Source organism: Grus americana, chromosome 5 (genome assembly GCF_028858705.1).
Source record: "Grus americana isolate bGruAme1 chromosome 5, bGruAme1.mat, whole genome shotgun sequence".
Classification (NCBI taxonomy): Eukaryota; Metazoa; Chordata; class Aves; order Gruiformes; family Gruidae; genus Grus; species Grus americana.
In genome coordinates this window covers 2,456,797-2,478,263 of record NC_072856.1, presented here as the reverse complement: position 1 = coordinate 2,478,263, position 21,467 = coordinate 2,456,797, and the positions used below count along the sequence as shown (strand labels likewise).

Genomic DNA, 21,467 nt, shown 5'->3' with positions numbered 1-21,467 from the left:
GATGCCCATGCCCGCACCTCCCGTCCCACGGCTCCCGCTGCGCGGGGGAGCGGGCGGCGGCGGCGGCCGCGGCCGGGCGGGTCGGGGCCGGGGCCGGGGCCGGGCTGGGGCTGGGGCCGGGCTGGGGCTGGCCGGCAGCCGGCTTTTCGCTTCGAAAGATCGCGCAGAACCAATGGCAGGGACCAGCTCGGCGGCGGGAGGGCCGGGATTGGTGCAGGAGCTCTGCTGATCCCTGTGGAAACCTCACCGGTACTGAATGGAGGAGGATGCTGGAGGGGGGGAGGAGGATGCTGCGGGGAGTGGGGGTGGAAGGGGCCGAGCTTCCCACAAAACAGGGCTATGTGAGAAGAGAAAGTGCATCAGTACGGGGAAAACCAGCCTAGGGGGCACTTCCGAGCAAGCGACCGAGCAGAGAGATTGCAAGGGCCAGGCAGAGACAAAGAGAAGGGAGGACATGAGCGAAGGCAAAGGGAGAGGGCAGGGGATCAGCTGAGTTAAGTCACGCAAGAAAAGCTCTTCCCCTCCGGCACATCCCTAAGAAGTAGAGGGACAGGTTCCCCCCTTTGGCGAGAAGACAAAGAAGCAAGTGGCCCCATGGGGAAAGGGGGTGAGAAAGGAGGGGAGTCGGGGGAGCCGGAGGCGCAGATCCACTTCTACACCTGGGAGGAGATCCAGAAGCACAACCTGAGGACGGACAAGTGGCTGGTGATAGAGCGAAAGGTTTATAATATCACCAAGTGGGCAAACAGACACCCGGGGGGTCATCGAGTGATCAGCCACTGCGCCGGCGAAGATGCCACGGTAAGGACCCACGCACGGACACACACGCGGCTGCCTCCCAGCTCTCATCAGCAACCTCTGACAGGTCCTTGCCTTCCTGGTGGTTACTGAGAAGCGAGCCAGCTTTTGCGCGGCCAGCTGTCTGCCTCCCTCTCCCCATCTCTCTAACACCTGCTGTACACCCAGCTCATCTCTTTCGCTGCTTTTAGGAGCAAAAAGGTTGGTCCAAATTGATGCAACTCCTTGGCAATCAACTCCGTTGAGCCATGGCAATTCGCAGCATCTGGAAGATTGGTTGGTAGAGATTGCTCAGCTTTAAGTCCTGCTGTTTTGTCTTTGTCTCTTGTTTGTGCTGTGCCTGGAGAGCTGAATCCATGAGCAAAGTATCCCAAGTCTTCCCCTCTTCAGTGTGTAGCTTGTGACATGCAGAGTCCCAGCAGCCAAGCACAAGAAAGGGTTAACGAGAGGCCGGTCCATGTTTCAAAGTTGCTTCTGTGAGGAGGGTGAGCTTGAGGCTTTAAAACAAGGAGCTTTTTAGCTTTTTCCTCAGGAGAGAATTCTCTAGAGAATTTAGTTACAGGTTTCTACATTTAAAAAAAAAATAAAAAAAGAAAACCATTTGCTGCTGCTACAGCTGCTCCTGAACTTCATAGCTGGGTTCAGCTACCTCTCGTGTTTCAGCAACTTAAAAAACCCCCCAAAACAAACAAAACAAACAAACAAAAAAACCCTTGAAAAAGGAACAAATTGCCTCAGAGATTGTTGACTGCAGTTTCCCTCAAAGCCACCTTCTTCAGAAGTGCATCCAGAGAGCATGTTCTCTCCCCAGGGCATTAGCCCATAATTAATAAAATTTAAATTCCGAATATGTGCATGGTAAGCAGCAGGAGAGACCAAGCTGTAACATTAACTGTTCGTCTCCCACGGCTCTTAACACCTCAGCAAGGAGGGAGGCTCCGTGTGTGGCAGAATTAATTGGCAGGAATTACTAACGCTTTCCATCAGTCTCCATTTGCCTGTGGTCTGTGGTTATTTTCCATTCTTTTCCTTGAGGCACGGAGATGCATTCTGGTGTTCCTGTCCCCTTCCAATAAATCCTCTGAACGGATAACTTTCTCCGTCAAAAAGATGGGCCAGGTTTTACTTTCAGCTGCTTAAGCGCTGGCCTGCTGAAACTGGAGTTTGACTCCTATCCCCAAGAATTTAACTCCAGTATCTCCACTAGAAACCAAAAAGCATCTGCTCTTGCATTTGTCTCGAATCTTTACAGGGGAGACTGAAACACAGGTTTGTGATTCTACTACTGCTGGTCCCCCTCCCGCCTCCCCCGAGTCCATTGCATCCCACTACACTCAGAGTGCTCTCCAAGAAGGCATGGTCTTAAGAATGCTCTGAAATTGTTCATCGCCACTCTGAGCACTAAAACAGAATTGGCATCTGGTTTCCAGCTTCCCTGTGGTGAATAACAGTTTACTGCCAAAAAAAAATCTCTCTCTCATTCAGGGTGAGAAATCCTTGGCCTTGACCCTGTCAAGGCTTAACTCTCAAGTTTTGTTCTGTGTTGCGAGATGTCACAACTGGAAGAGCTTAGGAGAAGGAAAAGGCAATGCTAAAAAAGTCAGTTTATCATGTTTATATTCTTAGCTCTTACATGACTTCCATCTTTCTCAGATTCTCCTTGGCACTGCATGTAGTTAGGACCTCCAGTCCCACAACCATGCACCCAAGGAACCTCAGCATCTTGTCCGTTTATCTCGGACTGATCCTCTAGAGGATCATGTGTATCCATCTACCCCAAGCTGCCCACTGACAGACTCACTGGACTCCACATCTACGCCGGGCAACCCTAAAGATACCCTGCTTGGTGACGTGTGAGCTAATTAATCTCAGGATGCTCACGAGGTAGCTAATGGAGAAGCTTCCATGGCAGCTGTTATGTTCAGCATGCTCGGCTCATGCCAGTCAGGTTAGGAGTGCCCAGGGTAGCTTATGCACGGATTTCCCCTACAGGTACCAACAACACTGAGCATTACATTAATTTTAGGCCATACTTGAACATGCTGAGACAGCATACTAGTCTGGGACAACCTGTTCTGGTATCACATCATGCACAGTTGCCTTCAAAAAATGAACAAGACTTAAAAGAGTGTGCAAGGGCACCTTGAAGTCTCTGTTTCAGAGATGTTCAAGGATGTGAAAGAACATCCTTGTATTGACTGCACTAAGGACATCAATGCTCAGGTACAGTTCACACCTCAATAATATGAAGCTTTTTTTTACCAAAAGCAGCTGGAGTAATTCCCGCTTGCCCACTTCACATCAGGCGCTTCACCTTATTTGGCTAATAGACCACAAAGTTGGGAGGTCAGGTGTGAATATCACATGGCACTTCCCAGAAACTATCTTCTGCCTTTTATCTCCTCTAGTACAGAACTGAGGACAATTCCAAAATTCAGGCAGCATCTCATATTCGGGATCTGTTAGTAAAGGAGATGCATGACATGTAGCTAATAAAAAAGCAATACTTCCGTCACTATAGCTTTCTCTCTGATGATGGTAAGAGCATTCAGGAGATGTCACTCTCTCTCCTGCTTGGAGGCTATATCGAAAAAGCCCATTCTCTACACGTGCCAAGACACAGATGTGTATCGCTTCTCAGTGAAGGTAAAACTTTCCTGCTGCCAGTATTTCCTTCATGGCATAGGCTTGTGGGAGCAGTGAAGCGGAAGATAAGTAGCGTAGTTTTGAGTAACAACTGTGTTTTGACATGCACGACTGCATTTCTGACCAGTTCCAACCTTTACTTTTCATCCCCTCCAGAAAGAAGTGAGGCTATTATGTTCAGAGGCAGAGGAGAACTCTCCCTGGAAAAGTCACGATGAGCATTTTTAAGCATGTTTAGAAAACAGATAGGCTACTGGCAGGGAAGCCTCAGGTAGACAAAAATACCATCTAGGTGGTCATGCAGAACCTGCTCTTCTGAGTCCCCCTCAATTAATACAACACAAAGCAGCGAGATCTCTGTCACGGCGATGAGGCCAGACCTCCAAAGACTGTTTTTTTTCCCCCATTAGTTTAAATAATATGAGTCAACATTCTTTAATGCTTCTTATGTGTTCACCTTCTCCCTCTTTCCCCTTCTTCCTGCTTTTTCCCCGTCCCCCCCCCCCCCAAAAATTGCAAAACCTTGCAGCAGGTACAGTCAGCTATTCACTTCCCCACTCATTCTGCTCTTCCCTCTTCTTTCATATCATCTGCAAATTGTATCAGGGAGGGAAACTAGCAACCAGACCTAACATTTCAGTGACACATTTATGGGTCCAAGAGTGGAAAATGCTGCAATAACTGGAGCACTAGTAAAGAAGAGTTAAGAAGAATTCTGCTCCAGCCCTCTGTCGTAACCTTGGGCAAGTCAGTCCTTTAGTGCATCATTCCCTGTCTGCAGAAGGGAGAAGATCATATTTTTTAACCTCAGATGGGCTGTGAGGATAACACCAGAGAGGGTGAAGTATGCAGAAATTACGGTAAAGCAAATTAAATTCCTTAAATTAGAGAAGGAAGCTGATGATTCGGGACAAATATTTCTTTGGAGGGGAAGCTCCAAACTGTCTGCAGCACAGGGCTGTAGAGACAGCTTTGCTGGCCCTGGAGTTTTACCTTCATTTGGGCACCAATAAAGCAACACCAGCAGCTAACCCAACGCAGTCAAAAAGCACCGGTCTCACTTGTGCTGGGAAAAGTTTTGCCGGTGATGCAGTCTTCGTGAGTGGACCTGGACAAGCTGATCCAAACTCCCCGCTGTGGTAACAGGGATCACTTTGTCCCCGAAATTGGTTACAAAAGGGGGTAGTTTGGGTAATTTGGTACTGGCGTGAGAGCTGAGCTGAGAGTAACTAGGAAATTCTGGTGCTTTACAGAAGAAGTGCACCTCAGTTTCATTTCTGGCATTTCAGCTTGCTCTCCCATTGAATTGACTTTTTTTTTCCCACCCTCCTTACTTCTTCCCCCATAGCCTCTGGCATTTTATGGCTTTTATAATCTTTAAATCATACCACAGAGCTTTGTTTCTCTCCTGCACCTGTAGCTAGCTCATCTCTCCACCACTCCCCCCACCATTGCTGCAACTTCTCACCTATCGTTTCTTTAACTTTAAATGGCTTAGGTCAGCTTTCACTCGCCTTCCTTCTATGACTCCCACAGCAAAACTATGGTCAGAGTATTATTATGAAGCTCAATCCAAAGTCTTGGAATCAGGTGAAAGTTTCTATTGATCTTGGTGGACTTCGGGACCAAGGTTGTTGGCTGGTACTTTTGAACACCAGAGCTAGACTTTTGATGGAGGTCAACTCCCAGAAGGGTCAGCTGGACACAGTAAGCACTTTCCAGCCTGCCCTTTCTGTTTAGAGCCAGAAGTGAGATTTTACTTGGTCCCTACTATTGTGAGGCAATGGGACAAAGGTGGAAAGGCTGAAGCATGGTACTCCTGACTTCTGTTTTTGACTGGGTTTTTTCTGTATCAGTCCTAGCACTTCATGGAACTACATCTTTACAGCCCTCCTAGGTGAATTTCTAGAGTTAACTCCAGTGCTGTGCAGTAAGAAAAGGACAAGGGCAGAGTAAAAGTTTATGACCTTGGTCAACTTTCTGTCCCTACCACTGTCTTTGGGGTTAAAATTCAAGCCATGCTATGTGAAAGGAGGAGCGTGCAAGATCTGACTACTAGCAGCAGATGCATCAAATATATGTTCCCATCAGGCATCTATAGGATATAGGTAAACAAAGACTTGTGGAAAGGGGAAGGAGTCCAGAAAAAGAAGAGCCAGGCAAACTCACGAATGCCAGGATCAAAAAGACTCTACAAACAAGGCATTGTCTTACCATATTAGAAGTCTTGAAAATACGTAAGAAAAAATATTATTCCAGCTGGGTTTCCTGCTTTTCCAGCCTCAGGAGTATATGGGATAAGATTTATTTCACAAGTTTCATCAACATTGAGTTTCATCCCTCAATTAGATTCTGATGCTGAATCTTAACAAGCTATTTATGTCTATTATCACATGTTGGAGAGACTTCAGAAAAACATACCCAATGTTCAAGGCATGTACTGGACACAAAATATGCAAGCGGTCTCGCAAAAGATTAATGGGCCTCTTAATACGAACAGCTGTATACCACAGCACGGTAGAAATTACAAGAAGTCTTATCACATGTATTGACAACTATCAGGTCTTCAAGACTGTTAAGCTCCTTAACATATTTCAGAGTAATGAATAAAATTGCTTTTTGGTATTAAGTGCTTTTTTGAATGGGGTCCTAGCCACTGCAAACTTTGATAGCAAGCACTTTAAAGCTATTGCTTAAAGTTCTGGTATACAACCGACCTTTTGGGTTGGTTCCTTTCTAAGACATTTTACTTGGACTTGCATGGAGATAGAATGCCTATATAGCTGGAATATGGTTCTAGAATAAAGAAAAGTCAAGATAGCATTCAATTAATCATCTTACAGAACAAAAAGAGAAATGCAGTCTCCAAAATGAAAAGTCACCACTTTTTCCTCAGCTGTGTTAGAGCTGGGAGCTACAGGTCTGGCCAAAATATCCAGTAAGATTTTTTGTATCTGCAGTCATCTCCAGGTTCAGCCACCACAGTCACCCTCTCTCTTGAATTGCTTCCAGGCAGCAGACTTTCAAAGGGTATTTATATCCTAGTGGGGATTTGCACAAATTCCTCTCTGCCTACCTTCTAAGGGAATTAACTGGATTTAGGTATTTAGTTGCTTAGAAAAAATTTCTTGAGGTGTCTTTCACCATATGTCTAGATAGCATCCCAGAGCTCACCATTCGCTTCCTACTAGATAAGCAAATTCATCAGCCTCTAGTAGAAGTACTGCACTGAAGAGCAATCACAGAGATGGAAGTCCATCTGGCACCAACCTTTCACAGTAACATGGGGGGATGACTGCAGACGACAGTGCTGGAGGTGGATGGGAATGACACAATGAGTAGGAAACAACAGTTTACTCCTGAATCTCACACAGTTACTCATATTTCCACTCCAGGATGCATTCCAGGCCTTCCATATCAATCCCACCTTGGTGCAAAAGTTTCTCAAGCCATTACTTATTGGAGAGCTTGCTCCAGGGGAACCGAGCCAGGACCGAGATAAAAACGTGAGTATTTGTTTCTGAGCTGGGGGCTATGATGGTTGTGTTCCACCGTATTTTTCCACTCTGGGGATATCCTCCAGGTCAGAGGCAGGCAGATTATAAAGGTCTCTTCACTACAGGTGGCTCCAGAGAGGGACAAAAGTGACTGGTGTCACCTTCTCTGGTGACCAAGCTCTAAAACACATGGCACCGCTTGCCTGTTATGGGGGAAAGAGAGGAGCAGGCAAACAAGTCTGAAAAGACTTCTGAACAAGTTGCTCGCCACCTCAACAAGACTTGAATCTCCTTCAGTGTTTGCTCTGCAGCTCCCTTTGACAGATTAACTCCCAGGGAAATACCTCTTTGTGACTCAAACTGGCTTATCCTGCTGAGACCAGTACCAGCAAAGCTCTGGAGAGCAGCCACATTTGTGCCATACATGGCACGAGCAGTAGGCACCTATGGATGAGGTGAACCAGATGTCTCATTTTGGTGGCTGTGCTTAAGGAACAGCAACCCAGCGAGTACCTTTTCCACCCACTCCGCATCTTCGGGGCGGCTCTGTTTCCCTCCCAGACAGTCTGTTCATTCATTATTCAGGCACGGTGCACGGCATGACTAGCTCTTGCCACGAAACCCAATCCTGTCCCGTTGTTTGTGACTGGCCATGATTGTGATATATCTGTATCACTCACAATAGAAGAGACGACGCTACCCTGCATTAACCCAGGAATGCTCTTCATGAATGATTGCACGGTAGCTGACCCACATATTAAATAGACGACGGGTGCTCTGATACTGGGTGCTCATCGTCAGAGCTCTGGAATGATGCAGAAGTAAGAGGACTGAAATGTCTCTTTCTCCAGCTGCCTCTTTAGTACTTGTAAAGCTCATTCAGATGAGAGTCATCGGCTGATGTAACTCTCCAGAGAGCCAGGTAGTGCCGCTGATTCACAGTGGCAGGCTTGAATTACTCTCCCAGCTCAAGGTGCAAAAGGTCAGGACGTGGGCTCAGACCAGCCGGGATGTTTATTCATAGGAAAGTGTCATGAAAAGCCAGAATACAGTGTGCCTATGGAGACAGGTCCTTCCTTACTTCTGGAGTTGCCAACCTATGCAAGAAACCACCAGGGTCCTTAGCATGGAACTTGGCCTTCCTTGCTCAGGCACATTCAGACTTATGAGTTGTATTCTCTGTCTTGCATGACTATTTTGCAGTCCCAGCTGGTGGAGGATTTCCGGACCCTGAGGAAGACAGCAGAGGACATGAACTTGTTCAGAGCAAATCCTTTGTTCTTCTCTCTTTACTTGGGCCATATTATTGCAATGGAAGTTCTGGCTTGGTTAATGGTTTCATACTTCGGTACTGGCTGGATCACAACTCTCATCCTCGCCTGCATCCTTACAACTTCCCAGGTGAGAAGCACAGAGTATCCTGGCTACGCAAATTACTCAGGAGAAGGCCAGTGTGCACTGAACTTTTCATATTAGATTAATTACCAGTGCAAAACATTCACACCAGTAAAAAATATTCACAACATACCTGCCCCTGTTGTGCCAGAAGATTCTGGCCACCCTTACCCGCTGCTGATTGTGGCTCACACATTTTTCTCACCTCTTTGACCTTTCCTTCCACATGTTGGCGGACTTGGCAGTGTTGGCTTTATGGTTGGACTTGATGATCTTAAGGGTCTTTTCCAACCTGAATGATTCTATGATTCTATGTTCCCCTCCAGAATGAAAACAGAGATCTTCACCCTCCTAATTCAGTTAATTCCCTCTCTTCTTCACACTCGCAACTTGCCTTCTATCTCCGTTTCCTTTTGTGCTTAACTCTGATTTCAAACAGCTTCCTAACTACTTGATTTCCCTTCATCCCAGGCCCAGGCAGGGTGGCTTCAACATGATTTTGGACACCTCTCTGTCTTTAAGAAGTCTTCCTGGAACCACATCGTCCACAAGTTTGTCATTGGACACCTGAAGGTAAAGGACATTATGGGCCCAGGGCACTGTGGAAACACCTGCAGTCACTTTGATAACTATGTCAAAGTAGGAAAGTGCAGCTCTACACCTTTCCACACTGAGCAGATGCACAGAGGAGAAGTTAGTGACCATTGCACATGGAGCTGTTGTGCAGAAGAGATAAGAGAGCGCAACCATAGCTGTTAGAGAACACAGTAGTTCCACAAGCTTCGGTGGTAGCAGCTGAGGACAAAGCTTATTAAATTGCATAAAACCCTGTCATATTTTCGCCATGCACTCCACTAAGGTATAATATTTTTAAACGTCCCATCCTGCTACATCCCATCCATTCAAGATGGCTTCAGAACTTCTATCCTGGGCAAGGCCCAGGGCAGTCCAGGCATTTCAGCGTCCACCTTGCAGAGGGTGGGACATAGCTTTGCCCATTCTCCAAACGCACTTCATCTTGTCTGGCTCCTCACGGGCACAGGCAGCAGAGGCAAACCAGCATAATAATCAGTAAGGCAGCAAGAGGGTTTAGTGGTGGACTTGGTAATGTTAGGTTAGTGGTTGGACTCGATGATCTTCAGGCTCTTTTCCAATCTAAATGAATTTATGATTCTGTGATTCAGCTGCTAATAACAACTTCACATGTGGGAAGACACGGTGACGTGCAACTCACTCAAGGTATATTTATTCCGTGTTCTTTCAATATGGATGATCCTTAGCAAGGGCAAACCAGCCCTCTGAAACCAGCAGTCTCATAGCAACTGACAGCTGAGACACTGCTCGTTGCTGTTTCAAAAGCACATAACAGTTTGGCCATAGTCAAAGCAGCACTGGTTTAGTTTGTATAAAGGTAACCCTACCATCGGAGGAACTGTACTTCTCCATGGATTAACTCCTTGTTCTTGTATCTGCCCAGGGTGCCTCTGCAAACTGGTGGAACCATCGCCACTTCCAACACCATGCCAAGCCCAACATATTCAAGAAGGACCCAGATGTGAACATGCTGCATATTTTTGTCCTTGGAGATACACAGCCTGTTGAGGTAAGGCAAAGTGGGTAAAACGTGGAAAACCATTGTCCTAAAGGGCTTCAGAAAATGCTTGTGCAATACCAGGAGTTGGCTAGTATTGGTACGTGTGACTTACACAGTTAAGACTTCCTGGAACGCTAAAAAAGGAAATGCATCATCCAGGGATTTCATCTGTCTATGGTGTCTAAGAGGAGTTTGGCGCTCACATCTTCACAAACCTTGGGCTGAAGAGCAAGATTAACTGTATAATTCCCTATCCATTTCCTGTATTGACCACAGGAAAAAGTGTTTTGGGATAGCTTGGGAAAAGCAATGAAGATGGGACTGGAAAGAAAGTAGAAAGCTGTTAAAGACAACTTCATCCTACTGGCTTGAAATATCAACATGAGGGGAAAAGATGGTGTTCCTCAGCACTTCATCAAGAACATTTCAACACTGATCTTCCATTTCCACAGAAAATATCTGCCAATATTAATCTGTCCAGCTGTGCCCCAGACAATCTGTGCAAGGTCTCTACACTGAAGCCTTTGCCATGCAGTTGAGGGGATATTGCTTGCATAAGCAGCATTTTCTTACCTTAACCGTGTACTGACATGCTGCACGTGAGATAACAGGCTATGTTAAGGGATTTTAATTCAATCTGTCCTTCTAGAGCCACAATATTTTCTGTCTACTGTATAAAAACCTACACAAAGGATATAAGCCATCTACCATCCTTAGGGGTTTGTTTTTGTTTTTTTTTTTTACAATGGAACAAGGATTTCTAGTTTTAGAAACAAACCGAAGAAAACAAACAAACATCTGCAGCAAGTACAGCACAGGGGAGTACAACATTAAAAATGAATGGTTTCCCAGCCAGCTTTTACACTACTAAGAAAATAACTCCAGACACACGTAGGGGCCATACATGCTGTATATGGACATGTATAGAGAATGTCTTGCACACACAGAATTTTCAAGAGGCAGAAGGGCTCTTACATATGACAAAATTGAAAGATTTCTCCAGGGGTATAAAAAACCCCATTATCTAGAAGATGTAAATCAGTATCGTGCTCTTAAACGTGCGGGTACAACCCATTGCAAAACCTTGCGCCTGATAACTGAGTTTAAAAGCAGACTGTGCTTCTACCACAGAAGGTGGAGAAATGCATTAAAATGCCATCAGGCTCTCAAGTACAAAGATATTATCGGAATATCAAGCCAGAAGACTTTAAAAAGGAATTTACACCTAGCACAATTACAAAGTCAAGATATTTAACCATACCAAAACACTTTTTAACTTTACTGCTGTGGGAATTTAGTGAAAACACCCCAGTCAGTAAATAAAGAAGTATTGCAGAGAATCTTCTCTTACATGTGAGTGTCATAATCCAAGCCTGAGCTTTCTCCTCTGTGTCCTGCAGTACGGCAAGAAGAAGCTGAAGTACCTGCCTTACAACCACCAGCACGAGTACTTCTTCCTCAGTGAGTATCTGCCCCGCACTCTTCCTTTTTCCCTGAACGCCAGTTGACCTTTCCAGCCCCCACTGTGTTAGCAGAGCAACTCCTTAAGTCTCAACTCATCCTTCCCTGCTTCAGGACCGCCATCCCCTGCGCAGGTCCCAAAATCAGTTTGGTATGTTCTCAATGATATCTGAGCTTCTTGAACATTGCCAGCATGGTTGTGTAAAGCAATGTAAACAACTGGGACTGGGAAATAACCTCTGTGTGAAAGGCTCCGTGGAAAAAAATGCATGTTGCCAGTCAATGCTCTTTGATAAGCCAAGATAACTGGCTGTGAAGCGGAGCCTCCTTCCTTCACCTCACCTCTCTCACCGGTGCTAGGCAGGCTTTCCCTAGAACCAGTCCTAAATCACTGGCTCACTCATGTCACACGCCTTTCCACCCCTCTGATGGCCAAAACATTTCCCTTTGCTTTGCAGTCTTCCCGCCTCTGCTCATCCCCGTGTATTTCCAAATCCAAATCATCTCGACCATGATCAGGCGCAGGTTCTGGGCGGTGAGTGAAACGTTCCCTCAATCTCAACGTGGTCCGGCTGGCTCATGAGAAATCACACTTGAGTAGGGAGGGAGGCCGGTGGGCAGGGGTCTCACCTTGCTGTATTAATTACCCAGCGTCCTTAACATCACCAGCAAGGACATGTTATATGAGATAGGCAAATTGATGCCTAATGTCTTCTCTGTTCCCCTAGGACCTAGCCTGGGCCATCAGCTACTACATGCGCTACTTCATCACATACATCCCATTCTATGGCGTTTTGGGATCCCTGTCTCTCCTCACTTTTGTCAGGTAGGAGATAAGGGGTCTCCCTGCTGCTCCCACCTCCCTCCAGTCCCAGACGAACCAAGTCTCAGCTCTGCTGTGCCCCACAGGCCTTCCCTGTTGAGGTCATCTGGCATCACTGACCTCACTGTGTGTTATCCTGGGTGTTCTCACTGCTTCACTCTTATCATCCCCCAATTCTACCTCCCCGCAGCAGAGCTGGTTGAGGTCCTCGGCATCTTCCCCTGCCCCCGTGATGGTTCAGCCAGGATTCTCCTTTCTTTCCTCATTCCCCATTCTCACGCGCTGCCCAATCCCAACACATTTATGCATTATTTTTTTTTTCTGCTTTGGTCAAGGCTGGACCCTTCCAGAGTCCCTCAGGCCACCCTCTTCCCAGCTTACTGGGAAGGTAATTCATGAGCCCTCCTGAGCACTGGGTGTGCTTCCCAGTAAGTGAAATGCTCACCACTTCGCCCAGTGTGGAGGACTGCATGGCCTGTACTCTGGCTAGTCCCAAAGGATGGCAGATAGTTAGTCCCAAAGGATGGCAGATAGTTTTAGGAAAACATTTCATCACAGTGAAAAACATTTTCTAAAAACAAGCAAACACACACATATTTTTTGAGTAAAAAGAAAAGGCAACAGAGGTACAAAAACCTTCCCAATATTAGACCTTTTCCCTCCACGAAATTTAAAGTCACTGTTCATGACTTCAGTTTTCAAACTTTCGAAACACTTTGGACCTAAGGAAAACAGGAGATTCAAAAGACATACGTTGTGTAAGTGTGTAGGCAACCTTTTCGGTCTGAAATCAAGCTGAAAAACTTATTACAACCAACCTGTTATTTCCAAAACTTCTGCATTTTGATTAAGCCAAAAGTGCAAGAAGAAAGGCAAAATTGCAAACTCAGATCATCTGCTCTTTCAGAAAACAAGCCTAAAGACTAGAACAAGGATGCTTCTGGATAACTACCTTGGCACCATACATCTAAGTCAGCATACAGAAGCTACTTTGGGTAAAGAGAAGGAAGTGCATTTCTGTGGACTACAGATGCTAAAAATGCAGTTATATACCATACACAATAAACAAGCCCCTCTAAAACGATACCCAGCTCAAGGCAGAGTTGAGACTTACGGTAAAGGTACTAAGGGAGCAAAAGGAAGAAGCTGGGAGCCCCGGCGCGCTAAGCCTGCCACCCAGAAAGCTAACACCAATGGGCAGGTGGAGTCTGAAATTACTATAGATCCATCGAGCAATGGGAAAGATGAAAACAGTTCCGAGAATTTCTAAATCGAGGCTTGGTTTTTTTTTTCAGGGAGTTGCATCATCTTCATTTAACGAAAGGCAAAAGTAGCAGCAGAGATCAATCCAGCTCCAAGGGAGAGGGATAGCCCAGTACAATGTCCTGCTTGCATTTAATCATAATTGTGTTAGAACCAGAAGTATAAAGAGGGGAAGGGAAATTCACCACAGAAGCGATTCTGTCTGGTTTCTATAGAGAGGTGTTACTTCCATACCTCAGAGAAACACTCTCCTCGCACGTTGTGTCTCCTGTGAAGCTGCATTCACCTCACGCCCTGGTCTGCGTTACCAATTGCCGTGCTTTTTGCCTGTTTGTTTCTGAAGGTTTCTGGAGAGTCACTGGTTTGTGTGGGTCACCCAGATGAATCACATTCCCATGGAAATTGATTGTGAGAAGCACAGAGACTGGCTTAGCGCTCAGGTAACTGGGAGGGGAAAAAAAATACCCCTGACTCACCCCAAAACAGATTAGAAATTTACCCAAAGAGCAGATGGGTTACCATTAGCCTCAGGTACTGGTGTGTGCTCTCCGTCCATGGCCACTGTCACACAGATGTGCTCCCTGAGCCAGCACGGCAGCCATCTGCAGTGCCACGGCTCAGAAGAGCAGTAAGACACACATCAGCCCCTGCAAGGGGAGCTGCCTTCTGATTTTAGGGTGGGACTTCACTAATCCTCACAGCTGCTTTCTTGCCTTCACAGGTGGCAGCCACTTGCAATATCGAGCAGTCCTTTTTCAACGACTGGTTCACCGGCCACCTGAATTTCCAAATTGAGCACCAGTGAGTACGGACCCAGAATCACTTGGCCGTTACCTGGTTGTCACAACATTGGACTTGAGGGGAGGGAAAGTGTGCTGTGTGGGTTGGGGCAGGATCTTTGGAGCACTACTATATGCCAAGGAAAGAGTCCCAGTCTACTGGGGGTCATAGTCTGCTTCTACTACGGGCATGGCATCTTTCTCTCTTGCTACCAAATACTCAGCTTTAACTCTCACAATTTTAATTTGGGGTTTTAGTTAGGAGTCAGTGGAACATATCTACCAGTTATGGTGACAATGGACTCAAATCCTAAGCTAACTACTTGAACTTGAGTATCCATTTCAGAAATCTCCTTTCCCTGACCAAAAGCACTTTGGTGTTTTATAGCGTGTGACAGCTGTGTGGAACCACGTACGCTGCTGGGTACCAGCTTTCAGGAAAGATATTAAAACCAGGGCCATATGGACAGTCTGTTGCCGGTGACAACACAAAATGTAAAAGAGATGCAATTTAGGGTAAAGCTGACTGGTTTGGAAGTCGGCTTAGGAAATCTCCATTGAACAGCACAGGGCAAGGCGACCTCAAGTTCTTCTTTACCTGCTTCTCTGTTCCGTGAGCTTCCAGAGGTGGGAAATCAATGCATTTAGTTTTCACAATCCTCCTTGAAGCAGAGGACTGTAAAGCATGGATACCTCTCTGTGCCTCTCTTTCTTGTGTCTGCTTCTACAGCTTGAGAAGGCGTTAATAATGAGCCCCAAGGAGGAGGCAGGCAGAGATGCCCATCCCTTGGGGTTAGTCTCTTGAGTTTTCTCAGGTTTGTTTTCTCTTTCTCTATTCAAGCCTGTTTCCAACAATGCCACGGCACAATTTCTGGAAGGTGAAACCTTTGGTGAAATCATTATGTGCCAAGTATGGAGTCCAATATGAAGAGAAGCCTCTTGGAAAAGCATTCGTAGACATTGTCGGGTAAGGTCTTTCTAGCATCATCTGCAGCTTGCAATTCATTGTTACATGAACATCCTATATTTTCTAGTACGGAGAATTCAGGACACTATAACTTGTCAAAATACCATGTCAATACGTTGTAATCTGGTGTCACTTGGTGAATAATCTTTATATCGCAGTCCAAGGAACACCTGCAGAAATGATGACCCACAGCAGAAATGACACAGCTCCACTGATTTAGTGGACTAACACCAGGTGACAACAGATTGGAAGCTGCTTCACTACATCATGGGGGGGGGGGAAGAAATAACTGTCCCCCAGAGCAGCTTCTGCAACCAGAGCACTGCTATCGAAGTACCGAACACTTAGCGTTTAGATGGGTACAAACCTGATCTAATAGGCACCTTTTTTTACAACACCCTTTTAAACTGCTGTTCTGCCAGCTGGTGGTTCTTGCTTTCGGGAGCTGGCAGCATATCTTCAGGCTGCAAAGTGAGATGAATCAAAGGGGAATGAGTCAGGTTACAGCCCGTGCCGTTTCCCGTTTGAGCCCTGCCAGCAGCAAAGTGCTATCCCCTATAGACGTAGTCCCAGACTAACCTAATAGTCCTTGTCAGGCAGACTCTGTGTAAACGTTTCTGTCTCCGTTACTCCGAGGGGAATAATTCATGACAAGGAACATGAGAAAGTATCCTGCAGTCCAGGGATCTCGGCTGTCAAACCAGTCTAAGCAAATGTAAATTAAAGCAGGTTGGCCACACATGCAGAAGGGCTGAAAACTGGTTCAAAACCTCCTTTGGTCCTCTTATCCAATTAGCCCAGGAAAGTGCAGGCAACACTGAGACCCAGGGGCTGATGCCCAGCGTCCCTACGTCCCTACACAAGTTCTCAGAAACCATCTCAGCAGCTACTTGCCCTCCCAGTAGAAGGATCATCTCCTGTAAATAATATAAAGCTACATTTCCTGCCTCCAGACCGCATTCTGTTTGTCAGAGGACTTTTGGGCCCAAACCAGTTCAGATCTGTCACATAATATTTGCGGAGCTGATGCAGATGGGAAATTCTGCAGGAGAATTCCAGGGGGGGGGAAGCGGGGAAACTCCTTCAGAGGTGCAACGTGGTGAGCCCAGGCAATTCTTCTCTGCTGTTTATTCGGGGCCAGAGGGTCTACAGATAACACAGTGGGCATCAGGTGAAGTTCTTGCTTACTGAGTCTCAAACTGATCATTTTGAGGATCTGAAGAGCAAAATAGATAGCTCTTCTTGCTGTATAGGCTATAATAGGGAAAGACATTCCGTGTCCTAAGGACCCATACTCAAATTCAGTAATGTGCTGCTTTGTAGGAAAAAACCCGACAGAGGGAAGATTCACACGCCAAACAAACTTCTCTTTGTTTTCTTTCCACAGGTCCCTAAAGAAATCTGGAGATCTATGGCTGGATGCTTACCTCCATAAGTGAACACGATTCTTAATGGGGAGGTGTGAGTGACAGGGAGGGATGGGGGGGTACGCCGGGGGGGGGAATCACACGTGTGTCTTTTACTCTCAGATTTCGGTCTATATCTACGTGCACAGTTGGAGGGGAGGTTCCTGTCTTGTGAACTGCTACTGGTATGGGCCCAGGCAACCTGGTTAATCCAGACAGATTTAAAATGTGCTTCAGAGGATGAAAAGCGATGCCGGTATTGCACAAAACAGAAGGTTGGGAGAGGATGGAGAGAAGGAGTGTTTAAAAAGGGGGCATTAATATCCAACCTTGACCTTCTCTTGACAAGACTCATTCTAGTTCTACCTAAACCACACAAGCCTCTGACTCACAGGCGCATAAGACTCGTTAGGCTTCAGTGAGTATTTACAATCCCAGGACACCCCAGACAGCTTATGCCTCGTTCCTCTTTCCCATATTTGCATAAGAAGGGAGCTCAGCACAAAGTTTCATTTTGTTATCAAGGAAAAAAAAATATATATACCATGGTCCATGATCACCATTGCACCGGGGAGCTCCGGTGGGCTGCGATGCCCATCAGCTCTGCCTGCAGGAATCACAGCCCGTGGGGACCGGCAGCGGCCGTACCATGATGGAGCTTTCAGCCCTGCCCAGAGCCCGGCTGTCTTGGGCTCCCTCCTTTCTCTCCCTCTTTTCTTTCTCTAATCATAGCATCACCTTAGTAAAAGCTGTGATACTGACCCTGCACAACTAACGTCTAACCACCTCTCAGCAGGGTTAACGTAGCTGTATTTTTATGACCAGCTCCTATTCCCAGGGGTCCGTGGAAGATTTTGGGGCTTAAACAGCAAAATGTTTCCTTTAGGAGAGGGTCTGTTTTCTCTTTGCTGAGCAACAGGTCTGGCACAGCATTACGGTTGTAACTTACACAAAAGACCAAAATGAAGCCACATAAGCAAAACTTACTAATTACACTTGTGAGTGCTCCAGCGTAACCACAAATGGTCTTTTCAGCAGAGCAGTTAGGCAGCGTGCTGCAAAAACGCACGGCTCTGCCTGTCTGCACATGCCTGGCAGAAACCAAACCTGTTTCTGCTCCTCAGAGGCCAGGAGCAATGGCTCTGTTTACCCTTCTCTTGGGAACAATCAGAGAAAATGAGTTCTTCCTGCAAAAGAAGGAGCTGCCCAACCCTTCAGCCTGGCTCCTGGGTCCTTCCGGGAGGCAGCTGGGAACAGAACTGACCGGGCTGTGCTGGTGATAAGAAACCTTCTGTGGAACCCTCTTACAAGTTGTCTAAAGCTCTATTTTCTGCCCAACACCTAATTACCAAAATGCATGAATGGCTTATCAGAAGGTATGGTTGAACAGCTTCCAGGTGCTTCTCTAACAGGCAACCTGATCCCAAATAAATCGAGGGCTTTAGATTCGGTTGTAATACAACTGAAGAGACATACTCTTTAGTTTATGGTCTCAAAAGCAGTCTCCAGCTCCAAAGGCTGTCTCATTGCTCACTCAAAACATGCGGTAGGGATATTCTAGTTATTAGGCAACGACTTTGCAAGCCTCATTACTTTGCTCAGCTCTGAAACTGGATCCTCTCTATTAAATCCTTCAACGCTAATAGAGTCCCACAAAATCAGCAAGGCTCTTCACGAACAGAGACAACTCCAGGACTGTGGCCAGCCACTGGGCGGGGGGGGGGGGGGGGAAGTATTCCCACCCCCCTCTTTGGAGAATAAGATGAGATTATTTCTTTGCTTACAGATGGGAAATTCACAGGCAGGACTGCAACTTAAACTAGTAATACTCATGGTTTGTAAAGGGCTTACTTTGGTGTTCTTGCCCACCCCTAAGCTGGCAATACCTGAATAGCACTGTGGAGGATTAGGATGAAAAGCTACTGTCTCTGGGCTGTCTGAAGCTCAAACAGACTGAGCAGATTTTATAGTTGATTTCTAATAGCATAAACAATAACGTCCTTCTGGATGCTGTAATTTCCCAGACACGTAGTAACGGACTAGCCTGGGATTGTGGCTAACATTGTTAAGATTTGCCTTAATATGTGCATCTTTTTGTGACTCCTCGAATGTGTCTCTCTGTCTCCGCTCCAGCAAGGATGACCACAAGCACCCAGTAGCATCAGCAGCGCAATCTTTTAAATATTCAGCTTATTTTTCTGACAGTTCGTATTTTTTTCACCCCTCCAGTTCTTATTTCCAGAGCAAATGTTTTCTCAATTCCGATGCCTCTTCCTCCTTAGTGCTGTCCCCTCTCACCTTTCTTCTTGGGAAACTGTTTGCTTTTTAACACCTAGAGAAACTGCAAGAAACTGGTAGCTCAGCCTAGATAAATAGTCCTGCTTTAGCAGCTTGGCTTCCTTTTTGCCACTGACCGGTCTACTGGAAGAACTGTTTTTCTGCTAAAAACCCAAAGTACTGCCAACACAACAGCCTGGCCTAACGGTGCCTAGGAGACAGCAGCTACTACTGATGATGGCTGAAAGAATTTGAAACATTCAAGGAGAGCAACCACGCTGCAACGATCTGCAGAAGAAAAGACCAACTCTTAGGCAAACGGGCAATTTTTCCCCCCAAGGCCTTAGCAGAAAATATTGAAGGGAAGAAAGGGGGGGAACAGGAGAGATCTTCATATTAACTCTCCCCCAGCTACTTGCTTCTTTCAGGTTCTCAAAAAAAAAAAAAAAATCCCTTTTCACAAAAAATGTTCAGTTGCTCAAATCCAGAAATAAAAACTGTGCAATGTTATAGTCAGAAATTATTTCCAGGCGTCCTGCATCGTCCTTGCTATTGCAAGGGAAAAAGGTCTGTTCTGCAAAGAACAGGTCACCAACCTTTTGCAACTGGCCGCGTATTTTTCTTATTCATTGAACTTATATGTGCAAAAAGTTTGTCTGGTGAAGGTGTAAGATGCCGGTTACTTTCTCAGGCAAAATCTCTCTGGCTCACGTAGTTTCTTCCCCTCCTTCCAAAAACCCCCATCCCTCTCTTGGAATCCAAACTGTTTCATGCATACCTTGATGTCAAAGTTCTCCATCCTTTAACTGGAGCAGGTCAAACAGATCCTTGACAAAGAGCCCTGAAAGTCTGGAGCAATCTGCTTTGTTATCATTTTAAGTAGCATTAAAGTGAAATTAGGTTTAGAGATGTTCCAGAAGTTTCAGTAAAAATGCAAACTTAGGTGGATATAAAGTTCACGTGACCTTGCTTGGCTTTGTCTCCAAGCTGGGCAAACTGCAGCAATCAATCACAGATGAGCGTCCCTTTGCACGTTACAATTATCCATCAAAATGGTTCAAACACAGAAATTTAAGTACAGTTTTGCCCAGCTTTCTGAGGACTGTAACTAACTATTTTCTGTGAAAATAATGAGGTGAAATCTTGCGCGCTCTCTCTCTTGATAAAGGTCATTCATTTGTACTGTAATGAGACACACATATACACACACACAAAAAAAAAAAACCCTGTAAAACATGCTGGGAGCCTGCCAGGGTTTATTTAACCCAGCTAAACAACATCATTGCCTGCGTGAGCACTTGGCAGCGGAGAGAGGCCACGAGTTGGAAACACAGAGTTTGTTTCAGGGCAGATAATAAAACAAAAGGCAGGAAAGGACTGGCTTTGCTTCGCTTCAGTCACTTGTTAGCGGGGACCGGAGCAGAAGCTGGAGGACCAGGATGGTTGGAGACAGTCGGCAGGGAAAGGCATCAAGTGAAGCAAAGTGCAGCGAAGGCAAGAGAAGCCTCTAGGCACAAGAAAGACGGGCATGTGTTTTGGGAGGAGAAGTACAGAGATAGAAAAGTGGGAAGGGAAAAGGCTGGGGAGGGATGCATGACAGAGTGGGAGAAAAAATACCGTGGGTTTGGAGAGAGAAGAAAAAACAACTCTAAATCAGGTGCCCCATATTCTCCCATTCATTGCTAGTATCTACCTGGACAACAGCTTATGCTGGAGACACAAGGCAAGAAAGGGCAGAGCACAGGCTCAGAGGGGACGGCAGAGGCTGACACCATCCCCAGAGTGCTGGTGGTGAGCCGGGGTCACCCAGGCAGTGCCCTTCCGTAGCACGTTTCAGTCCTCCACGTGCTTCTCCTGCACGCTGGCTAAGGTAGGTTAAAGCTGTAGCCTAGACCTCCGGCAACAAAAATTAACTCCGCTGAAGGACAACGGGTCTCTGGGAGTTTTGTGAACTAACACAAAATCGAGCCCCATGTTTCCAGGCAGAGACACAATGGGAATTAGGGGACTTGCACTGAGATTTTTTTTCCTTTAAGCGTGGATTTGAGGAGTCTAAGATCCCAACTGCTGACCGAAATAGGGCTGAGAGCAACCAGCAGAGCCTCATCAGGACATATCTCCAGGCACCATCACTCCTTGCTACGGGGGCTGATCACACTAGCTGGATTTTAAGTCTTCATGAGGGCAAAGACATCCTTTTCTTTCTGTAACAAGCTGCCATGTCCTAGCCATGCCCTCTTCTAGTAGATGCTTTCCTAAGAAAGCTTTCCTAACAAAGCCCTAACATTTCAAATTTTTCTAGGAGTTGTTAAAACATCAAAACCCACATTCCTTATAGGACAGCTCCTGATTATTTCATTCTTAAAAAACTATTTCAGTAACTCAAAAGGAACAATTTTTTCTTGTGTATTCTGCCGCTCAATAAAATCATAACTATTTGTTGACCATAAAAATGCTTTATCTGTTTTTTTTCCAGTCACAGCCAGAGCCACTGCAATGCTCAAAGTATCTGTCTCCTCTCGAAGCACGTTCTGCAATACAAACCCACTAGCAGGTAGCAT

General features: G+C 46.0%; 2 protein-coding genes across 2 annotated transcripts in view; both read left to right on the top strand.

Annotated features, from left to right (window-relative positions):
* Positions 1–21,467, top strand: part of BEST1 (bestrophin 1) — a 108,355-nt gene that overhangs the window by 35,741 nt on the left and 51,147 nt on the right. The window lies entirely within an intron of this gene.
* LOC129206579 (acyl-CoA 6-desaturase-like) lies at positions 342–19,426 on the top strand. Its single transcript, XM_054826058.1, has 12 exons — positions 342–801; positions 6,840–6,950; positions 8,145–8,342; positions 8,808–8,909; positions 9,814–9,939; positions 11,331–11,391; positions 11,850–11,926; positions 12,120–12,217; positions 13,821–13,917; positions 14,199–14,278; positions 15,098–15,223; positions 16,611–19,426. The coding sequence occupies exons 1-12, from the start codon at positions 595–597 to the stop codon at positions 16,660–16,662; spliced, it is 1,335 nt and encodes a 444-aa protein (XP_054682033.1). The 5' UTR covers positions 342–594; the 3' UTR covers positions 16,663–19,426.

Excerpts from the sequence above, each read along its gene's own strand:
- LOC129206579 (XM_054826058.1), top strand. The coding sequence starts at position 595 with ATGGGGAAAGGGGGTGAGAAAGGAGGGGAGTCGGGGGAGCCGGAGGCG. Across the intron at positions 8,343-8,807 it reads GCATCCTTACAACTTCCCAG|GCCCAGGCAGGGTGGCTTCA; the intron begins GTGAGAAGCACA and ends CCTTCATCCCAG. Across the intron at positions 12,218-13,820 it reads TCTCTCCTCACTTTTGTCAG|GTTTCTGGAGAGTCACTGGT; the intron begins GTAGGAGATAAG and ends TTGTTTCTGAAG.